Source organism: Lepidochelys kempii, chromosome 3, assembly GCF_965140285.1.
Source record: "Lepidochelys kempii isolate rLepKem1 chromosome 3, rLepKem1.hap1, whole genome shotgun sequence".
Lineage (NCBI taxonomy): Eukaryota > Metazoa > Chordata > Testudines > Cheloniidae > Lepidochelys > Lepidochelys kempii.
In genome coordinates, this window is record NC_136382.1 from 151857234 (window position 1) to 151874406 (window position 17173).

The window sequence follows — 17173 nt, forward strand, 5'->3', positions numbered from 1 at the left end:
ATCCTCACCTGAGATAGCTGTCCTGCTGCATTTATCCTTCCAGGATGTGAACAGAGAAGAATGTGAAACCTCTGGGAAAGGTAAACGAATAAGCAGATATGCAAGTTGTAAGAGCACACACAGACTACATCTTTGGTGTATGCAGGGCTGGTTATGGTATGTTACCATCAAGCATCATCTGGATATGCTTCTGTGTGTACCTCCACTAGTACTCTTCTCCCTGAAACTCACAGTCATACCAAAGGTCAACGTGAGGCCTACTCCTCCATCTGGACTAAGTTAACTAATGGAATCAAGAACACAACAAAATTGCTAAGGATCCTGCTATTCCACTTTTTTTTTTGGACTTTCTTCAGGGAAGGCATAGACCAGGATATTCAGCCCAGCTTCATAGCACCAGTAGTATCCTATTTGCAGGATCCTTCTGGTTCCTTGACAGAGAACCTTGAGGTATCCAGATGTCTCAGACCAGTCAGACTAACTAAACCTGTGGTTAGATCTATCTTTCCTAGGTGGGACCTACCATTGCTGTTAAAAGCCCTAACCACACACCATTTTAAGCCTCTGACATCAATATCTCCATTCTACCTATCCATCAAAAACTGTTTACTGGTCGCCCTCACACCTGCTAGATGAGTTTCTGAACTGGCAGTTTTATCCATGCAGGAATCCCACTGTGTGTTCCATGATGACAAGGTGATGCTAAAAATCCCAGAATTGTCCTTGCCTAAGATGAATTCACCTTTCCATGCCTCACAGGAGTCGTCCTCCCTTCATTCTGTCCAAAGCCATAGCACCTGACAGAAAAGCTGTGGCACACTTTAGAAGTTTGAAGAGCACTAAAGATCTATATCAAGTGCACCTAAGTGATCAGAATATTGATCTTCTTGTTTGGCCACTTTCATCTGAAGTGCCAAGGGCTCAGGTTATCTAAGCTATTGGTAGCTAAATGGATCAAGCCATGCACCATAGAGTCATAGAATGTGTCAGATGCTCTTGTTCCAGACAGCATCAAGGCACACTTCACAAGATCCGTGGACACTTTGTGGGAAGAAAGAGCTTATGCTTCCACCACAAAGACCTGCGGGGCAGCAACATGGTTGTTGGTTTATATCTTTATTACACACTGTACAGTGGACATTTTGTCCTCTGCAGAGGCCTCCTTTGGCAGGAGGATGCTGCAGGTAGTGGTCTAGTAATAGCATTGCCATTTTAGGCAATTAACTCTGGGGGTCTTTCCTGTCTCATTCCGTTTTTCTTATCCCTCCCTACTTCTTTTCACTGCTCGCTACTTCTCATACATATCAAAATTATGGGAGATGTTGGGCTGCAGAATGGTAAATTTCCTAATTTTCTTTCCCAATTCTACCCTCCCTGCCTGGCTTCCTAGGGACAGTATTTAATTTTGATAGTTTTGCTTTAGTCCATAGCTTACTGTACATAGTTCTCATTGAAATTAATGTTACTAATCATAGTCTGTCGGTTTTACACAGCTTTGGAACGAATCATCTGGCAGCAGGCTGGAGAAGGGGCATGGCTGGCATTAGCTGTGCTACAGCTTTGAATTGCCTCTGGAAAATGTAGACAGGAGGAGACTAGCCCGTATGTATCACAATTGTGGCAGACATTGCGAGTAGAAATAAAATGACTAAGTAAGAAATTTACCTATCTCACTGTGTGAGAACCTGTTTTGAAGTGGCCAAAGTGGAACCTCCTGCTTCTCTCAGAACTCACTCCACCAGCCCTCAGGCAGTCTCAGCAGCATCTGTGAGGAATATTTTGAGTATGCACATACGTAAAGCAGTCACCTGAGGTTTTATTCATACATTTACGATGCATTATGCAATCACTGAAACCTCCAGATCAGATGCTGCATTTGGTAAGACTGTTACAATCCCTATTCTCCTAAGACTCTGAGCCTCACCATAAGTAGAATATGCATATGGACAATCACTCAGAAAAGAAAGGAAAGTTACTTACCTGGGTAACTGGAGTTTTTCAAGTTGTGATGACCATATCGATATTCCATGACCTGCCTTCTATTCCCTTTACCTTGGAGTTCTGTATCACTAGGATTCTGCAGCAGAAAGGAAACTGTGTGGTGATTGACCCATTCTGTTCTTTTATGCCCTTGGTGTGGGGCATGAGGACCCTCGGCATATATGTGTGGCCATAACAGGTACTGCTGGCCAAAAGACTGATCAACAGTGCCTGCACATCATAAGTGGAATATGCATATGGACAGCACATCACAAAGAATTCCAGTTACTGTATAGGTAAATAACTTTACTATAGGTAAGTAACTCCTTTTATACATATAGCTTAGCTATTTAAAATATCCTCCTTTGAATATATTTTGTTCCCATTTTGATGTAAAAATGTGAATTATTTCTGTTTTGATTGTTTCCAGGTGAGAATATCTTTCTGATTTTAGATGGTCCTGTGGATGCAATTTGGATTGAGAATCTAAATTCTGTTTTGGATGATAACAAGACTCTGACTCTAGCTAATGGTGATAGAATTCCTATGTCTCCTACGTGTAAACTGTTATTTGAGGTTCACAACATTGAGAATGCCTCTCCTGCAACAGTTTCTAGAATGGGCATGGTCTACATCAGTTCTTCAGCCCTCAACTGGAGACCAATTTTACAAGTAAGGTTAAGACGGAGGGGAAGGGTATTACTTATTAATTTTATTTTGTTGTACTTTGTATGTAGACAAATTTTATGTTTTTTTATTTTATTTTGCAGGCATGGCTAAAGAAACGTACACCTCAAGAAGCTGATATTTTACAGAATTTATATGACAGAATCTTTGAAGCAGCATATACATACATGAAACTAAACCTTAATCCAAAAATGGAGCTTTTAGAATGTAACTACATTATGCAGGTAGAACAGATATTGCCATCTAAATTATTTTCAAAAAGAAAAGGAGTACTTGTGGCACCTTAGAGACTAACCAATTTATTTGAGCATGAGCTTTCGTGAGCTACAGCTCACTTCATCGGATGCAAAGAATGGAACATATAGTGAGCTTACACAAAATGGCTAGATGATAATGATGGGCCAGGAGTACTTGTGGCACCTTAGAGACTAACACATTTATTTGAGCATAAGCTTTCGTGGGATACAGCCCACTTCATTGGATGCAAAGAATGGAACATATAGTAAGAAGATATATATATATACACATACAGAGAATATGAAAAGCTGGAGTAAGAGGCTAATTAATTAAGATGAGCGATTGTCAGCAGGAGAAAAAAAATTTTGTAGAGATACTCAAGATGGCCCATTTAGACAGTTGACAAGAAGGTGTGAGGATACTTAACTTAAGGAAATAGATTCAATATGTGTAATGACCCAGCCACTCCCATTCTCTATTCAAACCCAAGTTAATGGTATCTAGTTGGCATATTAATTCAAGCTCAGCAGTTTCTCGATGGAGTCTGTTTTTGAAGCTTTTCTGTTGCAAAATTGTCACCTTTAAGTCTGTTACTGAGTGGCCAGAGAGGTTGAAGTGTTCTCCTACCGGTTTTTGAATGTTATGGTTCCTGATGTCAGATTTGTGTCCGTTTATTCTTTTGTGTAGAGACTGTCTGGTTTGGCCAATGTACATGGCAGAGGGGCATTGCTGGCACTTGATGGCATATATCACATTGGTAGACGTGCAGGTGAATGAGCCCCTGATGGCGTAATTAATGTGATTAGGTCCTATGATGGTGTCACTTGAATAAATATGTGGACATAGTTGGCATCGGGCTTTGTTGCAAGGATAGGTTCCTGGGTTCGTGTTTTTGTTGTGTGGTGTGTGGTTGCTGGTGAGTATTTGCTTCAGGTTGGGGGGGTGTCTGTCAGTGCGGAGTGCTCTGTCTCCCAAGATCTGTGAGAGTGAGGGATTGTTTTTCAGGATAGGTTGTATGGGCCAATAATTCTTTTATTATGTATCCACAGTGGAACAGCTTCAACAGAAAAGAATGGGGGAGCCCTATATCAGAATATCCTATAGCACAATAGTTAGGGCACTCACCTCAAATGAAGCAGATCCTAGTTTAATTCTCTTCTGCCCCTCAGGTAGAGGGGGGACTTGGACAAAGGATCTCTCACATCCCCGCTGAGTACTCTAATCACTGGGTTAAAAGTTATTAGATGGGCATCACTACCACCTCCTCCTCGCCATCTGCCTGGGCTTCTTGCTGAAATGGGGTAGGTGCCTAAAGCCAGAACAGGGTTTACTGCTGAGCATCCCAAGCAGAGGAGGTGCCTTTCTGCAGCCTGACCTTAGGTACCCATCTCCAAGAGAAGGGTGAGGCTTAGCACACCCTGTCTTAGGCGTGGAGCTGCATAGCATGCTGGCTTTTGTGAATCCTATTCGGAGATGCCTGTCTCTCCTCATACATTGTATAGGGAGCCTAGGTGCCAAACTCAAGCTGTCATAAATATAAAGGGAAGGGTAAACCCCTTTAAAATCCCTCCTGGCCAGAGGAAAAATCCTCTCACCTGTAAAGGGTTAAGAAGCTAAAGGTAACCTCGCTGGCACCTGACCAAAATGACCAATGAGGAGACAAGATACTTTCAAAAGCTGGGAGGAGGGAGAGAAACAAAGGGTCTGTGTGTCTGTCTGTATGCTGCTTTTGCCGGGAATAGACCAGGAATGGAGTCTTAGAACTTTTAGTATCTAGCTAGGTATGCGTTAGATTATGATTTCTTTAAATGGCTGAGAAAAGAATTGTGCTGAATAGAATAACTATTTCTGTCTATGTGTCTTTTTTGTAACTTAAGGTTTTGCCTAGAGGGATTCTCTATGTTTTGAATCTAATTACCCTGTAAGATATCTACCATCCTGATTTTACAGGGGTGATTCCTTTACTCCTATTTACTTCTATGTCTATTAAAAGTCTTCTTGTAAGAAAACTGAATGCTTTTTCATTGTTCTCAGATCCAAGGGTTTGGGTCTGTGGTCACCTATGCAAATTGGTGAGGATTTTTACCAAACCTTTCCCAGGAAGTGGGGTGCAAGGGTTGGGAGGATTTTGGGGGGAAAGGCGTGTCCAAACTATGTTTCCCAGTAAACCCAGTTAGAGTTTGGTGGTGGCAGTGGTTATTCCAAGGACAAAGGATAAAATTAATTTGTACCCTGGGGAAGTTTTAACCCAAGCTGCTAAAAGTAAGCTTAGGAGGTTTTCATGCAGGTCCCCACATCTGTACCCTAGAGTTCAGAGTGGGGGAGGAACCTTGACACAAGCTTTGTGAATCCCAGTGTTTCTCTAGTCACCTAAAAGTTAGGTGACAAGATTTCTTTGTGAATTTAATCCCCATAAATACCTTTAAAAATCTAGCTGATTGATTTACAGGGAGACAGTCACTTTTGAAAATGAGACTTGGGCTCCTAAGTCACTTAGGTTCCTTTGAAAATTTTACCCATGGTTATATATATAGCTTTACTCTGTATTTCCTTGTTATAATTTTGAGTTTGACATTGTCCTTTAGCAACCTTGACTGGTTTTCAAAATGAGTTTTTAATGTCTGAATATATATGAAGCTAAAAATTGACTGTCATATTTTCTTAATGCTGTTTTTTGTATATTTCCAGTCTATTAATCTTTTGGAGGGTTTGATTCCCTCAAAGGAAGAAGGCGGTATTTCATCTCCAGCACATCTTCATAAATTGTTTGCTTTTGGATTAATGTGGAGTTTAGGTGCTCTTCTGGAGTTGGATAGCAGGGATAAACTGGAAGCCTTCATTCGAGCAAATGATAGCAAATTAGATTTGCCAGAAATCCCTAAAAACACCAATCAAACAATGTATGAGTTTCATGTTACTGATTATGGTAAGAGAAAACACATTGACATTCTTTTTGATAATTAATGACATTTTCAAATAAATAAGGTTGGTTCAAAATATAAAAGTACTCTATAATTACATATTATTTGGTCACATGGTCAGAGCTTTCCTTTCTTGCTAAGACCCTATTGGAACACTAATCTTATGGAATCTGAATGCAAGTTATGTATGTGGAGGTATACAGTGGGGAGGAGTTGAGGTCTTTTCTGGATTAGTAATAATTTTTTATACCTCTTGTTTTTAATTTAGTTTTCATGGATTCTTTCTATTGAGGTACCTTAATTAGTCTACAGCATAGGTAATTTTTGAGCATGTTATTTCTGTTAGATTAATTTTACTTTATCTTTTAAATTTTTTCTAAAATAAACAGTATTGGTTCTCCTTTGACTTATTGTGCACATATACATTCCACTGTAGGTGTATGTGCACCCAATGCATTCGAGTCAAAGACTTTTGCTAGTAGTACTACTAGGCAATGCATATGCCACTTCCTCATGCACTGAGATGAGAGTATAAAAGGGGTATGTCCACCCACTCCCTCTCAATTCCTTCACCCCCATGGCAAGAGTTGAAGCCCACCCATAGCATTTGCTTTGATTAACTAGCATTTCAAAATTCCTGTAGCATACATAGTTATAGATAGTATTTAGTGTAGTATAGTTAGGTTAATTGGTCATAGTATTTAGTAGGTAAATCCACCAGGTATTTCCAGCAGTGTGGAACGCATAGGGCTGTTTTCCCTGTTACAGAAAGGCATTAAAGCGGCTTGATTTGCTTTTGTGAGGACCATGTGAGGGACAAATGCTCCCTATGGCGCACCACTCATGGCAGGTGGATGGCGCAGGGCTTCTGAAAGTGTGCTGGGCTTCCTGGGCAGCTCCTTACCACCACCCAGCTTTTGGACAGGCCAGGAGGCAGGGCCATGGTGGAAAGGGGAGGCAGAGAGGGTGGGGCCCCATGACAGGGGGGATGTGGAGGGCCCAAATGTTCTTTGTGCATAGGGCCCCAATAAATCTTAATCCACCTCTAGTAAAGGGGCATATAATTGCTCCATCCATTGAGCCTGAAGGAGGGTGGTTATCACACCCATCAGCTTTTAAGGGGGGTTGTGACCTTCTAGCTGAAAGATCCTCTTGATGGCAGCCATTAACACCTTCATAAAAATACAAAAGGAAACCTGAACATGAGGTCCAATTGGTTAAGCAGACAAACAGTAGATCTGTTGGAATGATTCCTCAACCAGAAAATATTTTATCAGATCTTAGACCAGTTGGGCGATGTGAGGCTCTGTCTATTGGCAACAAATAGAAATATCAAAGAACCAAGAAGCTAGCCAACCCCAGCTGCAAACTCCCATTCCAACAGTGTAGGGAACACATTTAAAAATGTAGCATTTTAAAAGTTATTCCTTTCTCCAATCATAGCTTCAAGTTGCTGCACCAAGAAAGAGTTGGTTAGCTCACCATCTCCTTTTGGTTTGTGGCAGAGACATGGAATAAATTTGAAGCCTTCCTACATACCCTGCATTTCCTTATTCTCTTGGTAGGAGGCACAGAAGTTAAAGGCTTCTCTTTGAGTCTGACAACTTCACTCCTCAGACAGCTCCTTCTGCTACTGAACTACCTGCTGCTGAGCTGTCTTTGGGTCTACTGCAGAGGGGAGAAAACACAATATTTTGACTAGTGGAGCTACTAAATGCAGACAGAGTATTATTAGGTACTATATTCTCCATTTGTTGCTCTCTTTAGGTGACTGGCAACATTGGAATAAAAGAGTTCAGGAATACGTTTATCCAACAGAAAGTATCCCAGATTATGCATCTATTCTGGTTCCAAATGTAGACAATGTCAGAACTCAGTTTTTGGTAGAAACAATTGCTAAGCAACACAAAGTAAGTACACTATTTCTTATTTAATTGCAAAGCTAATATATATGGCGTAACATAAAGAGGCTTCCTGTCATAAAACAGGGATGTGATAATCCGTCTTTATATTCTCTGTCTCTACTCAGATTTGGTCAGGTTGTACATTTATTTAATTGTATTTACATTATTTTCATTATCTACAAATTTGCCACTCACAAGCGTCTCTTCGTCCACATAAAACACTTAAAATAAAGCTCATTATGTAAAAGATCAATAGAATTAGTCATACACACACAAAAAAAAATGTTAAATATAATCCAAATAATCCCTGCCATTTTTTCCTCTCAGGAAAAAGGCTAAAGGAGATTTTACCATCAGTTTCTCAGTATCAACAGACTAGTGCTCTCTTAGATGAATTGGGAAGGTGGATTTCAGAGTCAAGGGACATCTGCTGAAAACACCTTACCACCACCTTTGGTTATATGAAGTTCTTTCAATGGGAAAGCAATAGCTGATCCCAACTGTCATGAAAGTACAAAGGAAGAGAATGCTTCTCATTTAGTAACAATCTAAACCAGAAAAAACTTTCAAGAGCAAAATCAATACCTTGAACTACACCTAGAAATAAATAAATATTTGGAGTAGTAATATGGTTTATTTAATTTCAATGTGTAAAATGCACTTATCGTACACTCTGAGGGTTTGCAATAATAGTACATGCAGTTCATAACAAAAAGATAAACCAGGCATTGATCCAATGCCACTGTGATGGGTTGTTCACTCCACATCAGCCCTGTAAGGGTTAAGGAAGCTGAGAAAGGGCCAGTTAGGATAATATGCCACACATGAGTGGCTTAGGGCAGAAAAGCAACCCCTAATTGGAAGATGAAGCTCATCTAAACAGGTGTGGGCTGGGCTAATATAAAGCCAGGAAGCTGGCAACAGAAATGGGGGCAGTGTGGAAATCTGCAGTCATTGTCTGTGCATTAGAGAGGAAAGGAGGGAACCTAGGGAAAGAGTTAGAACCCTGGGAGCATGGCCCTGAGGATAGAGTGTTCCCAGGAGAGAGAAAGATGGAGAAGAAAGCCTGTGGGAGGTAGATAGGAAGCAGCCAGGGAGAGAGCAGCAAAGCTGGGGACTGAGCAGACCTTGGCTGCATGTTGTAGGGTCTCTGGGTTGGAACCTGGAGAAGTGTGTGGGCCTGTGTACTCCTACCAGCCACTGACAGAGTGGCAGTGCCTGGACAGTGAGATTCTACATCTTGGAAGGGGAAACGCCATGGTAACCTGCCCGGAGGGTTGCAGCTCCTGGAGTGAGAAAGGGGCCACATAGTGACAGAGAGGACAATGAGAGGAGAGACCGCAAGAGGAGGTGTCACACCTGGAAGAGAGCTGTCAAGGTTCCTTCCCCACTCTGAACTGTAGGGTACAGATGTGGGGACCTGCATGAAAACCTCCTAAGCTTACTTTTACCAGCTTAGGTTAAAACTTCCCCAAGGTACAAACTATTTTACCTTTTGCCCTTGGACTTTATTGCTGCCACCACCAAACGTCTAACCTGTATATAACTGGGAAAGAGCCTGTTTGGAAATGTCTTTCCCCCCAAAATCCTCCCACACACACAGGTGGCCAAAATCCTGCACCCCCTTTCCTGGGGAAGGTTTGATAAAAAATCCTCACCAATTTGCATAGGTGAACACAGACCCAAACCCTTGAATCTTAAGAACAATGAAAGAACAATCAGATTCTTAAAAGAAGAATTTTAATAGAAGAAAAAGTAAAAAGAATCACCTCTGTAAAATCAGGATGGTAAATACCTTACAGGGTAATTAGATTAAAAACATAGAGAATGCCTCTAGGCAAAACCTTAAGTTACAAAAAGACACAAAAACAGGAATCTACATTCCTTTCAGTACAGACTTATTTTCTCAGCCATTTAAAGAAAACAGAATCTAACGCATATCTAGCTAGATTACTTACTAAGTTCTAAGACTCCATTCCTGTTCTGTCCCAGGCAAAAGCATCACACAGACAGAAAGAGCCTTTGTTTCTCCCCCCCTCCAGCTTTTGAAAGTATCTTGTCTCCTCATTGGTCATTTTGGTCAGGTGCCAGCGAGGTTATCCTAGCTTCTTAACCCTTTACAGGTGAAAGGGTTTTTCCTCTGGCCAGGAGGGATTTTAAAGGTGTTTACCCTTCCCTTTATATTTATGACACGCCCCCCCAAATCACAGATAGGGTGAAACGCTGGCTGTGATTTCTTCCTGGAGCTCTAGGAAAAAACAGAGTTAATAAGACACATGCACCTCTAAAAATACTACCAAGTATATAAAGACTAACAATATTTTCCACATCTCAAGGACGAATTTAACCAGTTGATTCTGGGAAACTTTCACGGGAGAGTGCATCAGCCATTTTGTTAGAAGCTCCTGAGATGTGTTGGATGTCGAAATCAAAATCTTGGAGAGCTAAACTCCACCAAATAAGTTTTTTCTTATTTTCCATGGCGGTATGAAGCCACTGTAACGCAGCGTGGTCGGTTTGCAGGTGGAAATGCCATCCCCAAACATATGGGCGTAGCTTTTTCAGAGCGAAGATAACAGCGTAACATTCTTTTTCACTGACTGAGCAGTTGCTTTCCCTCTCAGACAGCTTCTTGCTGAGAAACACCTCAGGGTGGAATTCTTGATCTGGTCCTTTTGCATTAAAACTGCTCCCACACCATGCTCGGACGCATCTGTTGTTACTAGGAACGGTTTGTCAAAGTCTGGGGCCCTTAGTACAGGGTCAGACATGAGTGTCTCTTTAAGCTGGTTAAAGGCCTTCTGACACTCTTCAGTCCACTGAACGGCATTTGGCTGTTTCTTTTTGGTTAGGTCTGTCAGTGGGGCGGCAATTTGGCTGTATTGCGGTACAAATCGTCTGTAATAACCAGCCAAGCCTAAGAAGGATTGAACCTGTTTCTTTGACTTTGGGACAAGCCACTTTTGGATAGCATCCACTTTGGCCTGTAGGGGGTTGATAGTTCCTTGACCGACCTGGTGTCCAAGGTAACTCACTCTGTTTAGGCCTATTTGACACTTCTTAGCCTTAACAGTTAGTCCTGCCTCCCTTATGCGCTCGAAGACTTTTTGTAGATGTTCCACGTGTTCTGCCCAGGAATCCGAAAATATGGCCACATCGTCAAGGTAGGCGACTGCATATTCTCCTAATCCCGCTAGGAGACCATCTACAAGTCTTTGGAAGGTGGCGGGTGCATTCCGTAGCCCGAAAGGGAGTACATTAAATTCATACAGCCCGACATGTGTGGTGAAGGCTGACCTTTCCTTGGCGGATTTATCTAACGGTACCTGCCAGTACCCCTTGGTTAAGTCCAAGGTAGAGATGAACTGGGCCCGTCCCAGTTTCTCTAATAGTTCATCTGTGCGTGGCATTGGATAGTTGTCTGGGCAAGTTACAGCATTTAGCTTACGGTAGTACATGCAAAAACGTATCTCCCCATCTGGTTTGGGAACTAGAACCACTGGAGATGCCCATGCACTTCCAGAGGGGCGGATTACACCCAGCGTATCCTGGATCTCCCATTCTATAGCAGTTTTAGCTTGAGGAGACACCCAGTAAGGTTGGACTTTAATTGGGTGAGCATTGCCTGTGTCAATGGAGTGGTATGCCCATTCAGTCAGTCCTGGAGTGGCTGAGAATGTCAGCACGTAGCTAATGCACAGCTCCTTGATCTGCTGTCACTGTATACACCCAAGGGTCATGGAGAGGTTCACCTCTTCCACGCCACCAGCACTTTTCCCTTCGTAGTAGACACCTTCAGGCCACTCAGGGTCATCTCCTCCCTGGGCTGTAAACTGACAAACCTTGAATTCTCTGGAATAAAAGGGCTTTAGAGAATTAATATGGTACACCTTAGGCTTTCGGTTGGAGGTGGGGAATGCTATGAGATAATTAACAGCTCCCAGGCGCTCTTGGACCGTGAATGGCCCTTCCCATGACGCTTTCATTTTATGGGCCTGGAGCACCTTTAAGACCATGACCTGGTCCCCTACTTTGAAGGAACGCTCTCTGGCATGTTTATCATAACAGGCTTTTTGTTCTTTTTGAGCATCCTGTAGGTTTTCTTTAGCAAGGGCTAGAGAGGTTCGGAGGGTGTTTTGTAGGTTGGTTACAAAGTCCAGAATGTTAGTTCCTGGAGAAGGTGTAAATCCCTCCCATTGCTGCTTCACCAACTGTAATGGCCCCTTAACCTCACGGCCATATACAAGTTCAAATGGGGAAAACCCTAAACTGGGGTGTGGTACAGCTCTGTAGGCAAAGAGCAACTGCTGCAACACTAGGTCTCAATCATAAGGAGTGCTCATATACGAATTTACGTATCATGGCTCCCAAAGTCCCATTAAATTTCTCCACCAGGCCATTTGTTTGATGATGGTAAGGGGTGGCAACCAAGTGATTCACCCCATGAGCTTCCCAAAGGCTTTCCATAGTTCCTGCCAGGAAATTAGTTCCTGCATCTGTGAGGATGTTGGAGGGCCAACCTACCCTGGCAAAAATGTCTGCTAGTGCCTGGCACACACTTTTAGCCCTGGTGTCTTTTTTCGAAAAGGACCCAGAATATCCACAGCTACTCACTGAAATGGAACTTCAATGATGGGGAGTGGCTGGAGAGGGGCTTTGACCTGGTCTTGGGGTTTTCCCACTCTTTGGCATACCTCACAATACCGGACATAGGTAGAAACATCCTTGCCCATTCCCTCCCAGTGGAGTGACCTCTCCAAATGGTGTTTGGTCCTGTTCACCGCAGCATGGCCACTAGGATGATCATGGGCTAAGCTCAAGAGCTTGGCCCGGTACTTAGTTGGAATTACCAACTGTCTCTGAGGATGCCAGTCTTCCTGGTGTCCACCAGAAAGAGTTTCCTTGTATAAAAGTCCTCTTTCTACAACAAACCTGGATCGATTAGAAGAGCTGAGAGGCGGTGGGTTGCTCCGTGCCACCATCCAAGCTCTCTGGATGCTTTCATCTGCTTCCTGTTCGGTCTGGAACTGTTCCCTTGATGCTGGAGACATCAGTTCCTCATTGGATTGTGGACCGAGGCTTAGTCCCTCTGGAAGCAATGTAGGGGATGGGGCTGTTTCCGTTGACTGTGAACCGCTCTCCGCTGGTGCACTATGTTGGGGTTCAGGCTCCGGCTGAGGCTCTTGTGTTGGGTTATGGGCTGCTGCCGGTTCAGGTTCAGTGGGGCCCTCTGGTGTTGGGGTTGCAAGTACTGGGTTCAGTGCTGGCAATGGGTCTGGTGCTAGTTGTTCCGCTGTTGTGTTGTGTCCCAGATATGCCCCCTAGCACAGCAGGTTGGCATCTGTTGTATGTACTTCATGATCTGGAGGGCAGATAGAAAGACCCCTGTGGATATTCCCTGGGATTGTCAAACTCAGAGATTTGAGTACCTGGTTTGGAATCAGCACCCAATCTTGCATGTGTTCTGGTGAGTGGTTCCACACAGAATTGCTTGAGATGGATGACTGGATGACCACTTGTCTGTGCTTGAGAGAGACAATTCTTTAAATGGCTGAGAAAATAAGCATATAATTAGACATGCATTTGGATTTTATAAAATGCAAGAGACAACAAATGACATCACAGAACTATCCAATGTAGATGCTACATTGGTATCATTTATGAAGAATATTCTAATCCCATTGGAAGGGAATTTTCACAAGGACACAACAGTTAGAAAGGTGGAAGCCTCCCACAGGATTTATAGATTTTAATGTCAGAAGGAACACTGTAATCATCTAATCTGACCTCTTGCATAACAAAGGCCATAGGATGTCTTCAGAATAATTCCTGTTTGAACTAGGGCATATCTTTTCAAAAAACATCCAATCTTGATTTAAAAATTGCCACTGATGGAGAATATACCACAACACTTTGTAAGTTATTCAACACAACAGAATGCAGAGCACGTGGACCTCCAGAGACAGGAACAAGAGCATCCACTTCTTCAACTTCAAAGTGATAAAGAAAGTCCTCCAGAGGTTCCAAAGCCACCTTCGGGAGGATCACATTCTGCTCCAGTCAGAAAATATCATGACAATGGCATACATCAACGACCAAGGAGGAACTCAGAGCTCAGTCCTGCACTTGGAAGTGAGGGAGATAATAGAATGGGCAGAGGGGAACCTGGCTACCATAAGAGCAATACACATGAAGGAAATCTGAATGCAGACTAGTTTAGCACATGCTTAGTCAACAACTCAGAATGGTATTTAAATTAGGAAGTCTTCAATCTGATCTCACAGAAATTCAGCCTCCTGGCACTCATTCTATTTACAAGTTGGAAGAGCAGAAAGCTGGCACAATACTTGAGCAGAAAAACAGTTATCAAGTCACTAAGCACAGATGTACACAGGTGGCCAAAGGACTTGCTCTACACATTTCCACCTCTTCCACTTCTAGGGAAAGTGATTGAGAAGATAAGGCAAAAGCAAGCAAAGGTGATAGTTCTGGCTCCACACTAGCTGAGGAGACCGTGTTTTTCTAATCTAGTAGACTTGGCACTGGAATCTCCAGTGCATCTGCCAGTGAGACTGGACATCCTTCACCAAGGTCCCATTCTCCATCCAAATCCAGGCCATTTCCAACTGGCAGCATGGCTATTGGGAGGGAAGCAATAATTATACTGCGGTTATCCTCCAAAGTGACTGGGACTCTATTGGCCTTCAGACAAACTTCAGCGCTTAAGTCCTACTACTCTGGTTGGTCAAGGTTGATCTTATGTTGTCAAAAACTAAACAAAATCAGAAACCTCAACAATCCCTGGAATTCTAGCAATTCCTGATTTTCTTCAGTATGGTATAGACAAGGGACTTTGGCCCAGCACCAGAGCATGTCAGGTGTCAGCCACAGCAGTGTCTTATATTCAGAGTCCTCTGGTTCCTTATCTGAAAATCTTCAAATCTCAAGATTTCTCAGAGCAACCAGGTTAGTCTGGCCAAAGGTCTAGTCAGTCTTTCTTAAGTGGGATCTATCACTGGTGCAAAAAACCGTAATCACCTATTACTTTGAACTGTTAAGAGTTACACCACTCTATTTATCTGTCAAAACCTGTCTCTTGGCACATCCATTAGATGGCTTATGGAGTTAGCAGCTCTGTATATGCAGGTTCTAAGGACTACAGAATCTTTCTTACCAAAAGTGAATTCCTCTGTCCAGGCATGACCAGCAGTTATTTGCCCACTATTCTGTCCAAATCCACAGTATGCTACTGTAGAGCAATGGCATAATCTGAATGTATGTAGAGCACTGAAGATCTACCTCAAGTGCACCAGCTTAAGAAGAAGATTGTGCTTCTTGTTTGTTCCTTTTCACCAGAAGTGCCAAGGTCTTCAGGCATCCACGCTATCTCTGGCTCATTCAAATAATGTGAAACATATTCCTGAAGGAATCAGAGCCTATTGTACTAAATTTCTAGCCACATCATGAACAGAAAGAGCATGTGCTTCAACTAAGGAAATTTTCATGGCAGCAAGATGGCTTCTATCAAAACCTTTATTAAACCTTATAAGGTGGATTTAATATTCTCTGCAGGGGCATTCTTCTGAAGGAAGGAGCTGTATACTGTGATCAAAAAATAACTTGTTCTTCAGGCATTTACTTTCAGGTGGAGAATTCTTTATCTCAGTCTGTTTTTTTGGTTCCTCTGTACTTACATTTCACTGTTTGCTATATCCCACACACAACAGACTTGTGGGAAATGTTGGGCTTCAGAATGGAAAATTTATTGTACAATAATTTCCTTTCTTCTAGCAGCAGCTCCCACAATTTTACATCCCTGCTATGAGTTCAGTAGTCATAGCCAAGGGACAACATTTATTTTTATGTCTACAAGTTTATGGGCCTGATGAGCCCTACTGGACATAGTTCACTAGCTAACATTAAGGTTATTGTTTCTTATCAGTGTCTGGAGAGGGCAGATGGACCGAGCTGCAGGGGGTGGAGGGTCAGCTGGACCAGCCAGATAGCTTCTCTGAAGCCCATGGAGCTGCCCCTGGCCAAGCTACTCGAGACCTGGAGCTTGCCTCCTATTTGCTGTGCAAAGCCAGGGGTGGAGGCACTGATGTTGGGGTGTCCCTCTGTCCCCACCCATGTACTTGGTCTCTGCTGAGCTGTGGTGGGGGTCAGGAGGAGCATGTCTGTGCTGTTGCCTCGGGGTTGGCAGTGGGTGCTGTCACCACTGCTGTTGAGGCTCCTGAATGTTCTGCTTAAAGAGACAGTGCACTGACACACTCAGATACACTCACATTCCCCCCAACACACACACACACACTCCTGCCCCAATGTACACACTTTCTCTCACACACACTCCCCCTAACACACACATACACTCTCACACACACACGTGCACACACACTCCCCCAACACACATTCTCACACACACGCTTCTCCAACATACTCTCTCACACACACACACACACTCCCCCCAACACACTCTCTGTGTCACACACACACATACACACACACTCCCTGTAACGAGGCTGGTTCTGGTGGACCCCGACTGCGAGTGCCAATTCAGGACAAATTGCTTAAAGCAGGGCAGTTACAGCCCAAGGCTGGGGCTTCTGTGCACACCAAGGCAAACCAAACCAAACCAGCCAAACAGAGAAGACTTTGATTTTACCCCACGAGCTAACCACAAGTCACACAAGCAATTCCCTTAGACACTCCAGTTTCCCAGTATCCCCACCAGTGCCAATCGTTATGGGGACAAATGGTTATGAAAACCAATACCCCAGTAAAAGAAAAAAGGTTCTCTTGATCCCAAAGGACCAAGCCCCAGACCTAGGTCAATATACAAATCAGATCTTACCCACAAATCACGCTGTTGCCAATCCTTTGGAGTCTACCATCTAAAGGTTTATTCATAAAAGGAAAAAAATATAGATGAGAGCTAGAATTGGTTAAATGGAATCAATTACATACAGTAATGACAAAGTTCTTGGTTCAGACTTGCAGCAGTGATAGAATAAACTGCAGGTTCAAATCAAGTCTCTGGAGTACATCCATAGCTGGGATGGGTCATTCAGTCCTTCGTTCAAAGCTTCAGTGTAGCAAAGTTCCTCAAGAGATAAGAAGTGGGATTGAAGACAAGATGGAGGAGCTGCAGCAGCTTTTTATATTCTCTTGCCATGTGGTCTTTCTTTCTTTGTTCCAAAGACAAGCTGTCCATCACATGGCCTGGAAAAATCTAAGAGGTCTGTCCATAGGCAGGTCCCTGCATATCTTGCTGAGTCACAAGGCATGTCTGCCTTCTCTCAGTGGTCACATGTATAGCTGATGGTCCTTAATGGGCCATCAAGCAGGCTAGGCAGAGCTGACACCAACTTGTCTGGGGTGTCACCCAGAATCATAGCATAAGTTTGGAATACAGACAGTATAGAGCCAATACTTATATCTTTAAAT

General features: G+C 43.0%; 1 protein-coding gene across 1 annotated transcript in view; it reads left to right on the top strand.

Moving 5' to 3' along the window:
- The window catches only part of DNAH8 (dynein axonemal heavy chain 8), a 583322-nt gene that overhangs the window by 401325 nt on the left and 164824 nt on the right, over positions 1 to 17173 (top strand). Inside the window, exons 51-54 of the mRNA XM_078852248.1 lie at positions 2411 to 2652; positions 2751 to 2891; positions 5593 to 5830; positions 7593 to 7735. Coding sequence (XP_078708374.1) covers positions 2411 to 2652; positions 2751 to 2891; positions 5593 to 5830; positions 7593 to 7735 — 764 coding nt within the window. The remainder of the gene's footprint in view (positions 1 to 2410; positions 2653 to 2750; positions 2892 to 5592; positions 5831 to 7592; positions 7736 to 17173) is intronic.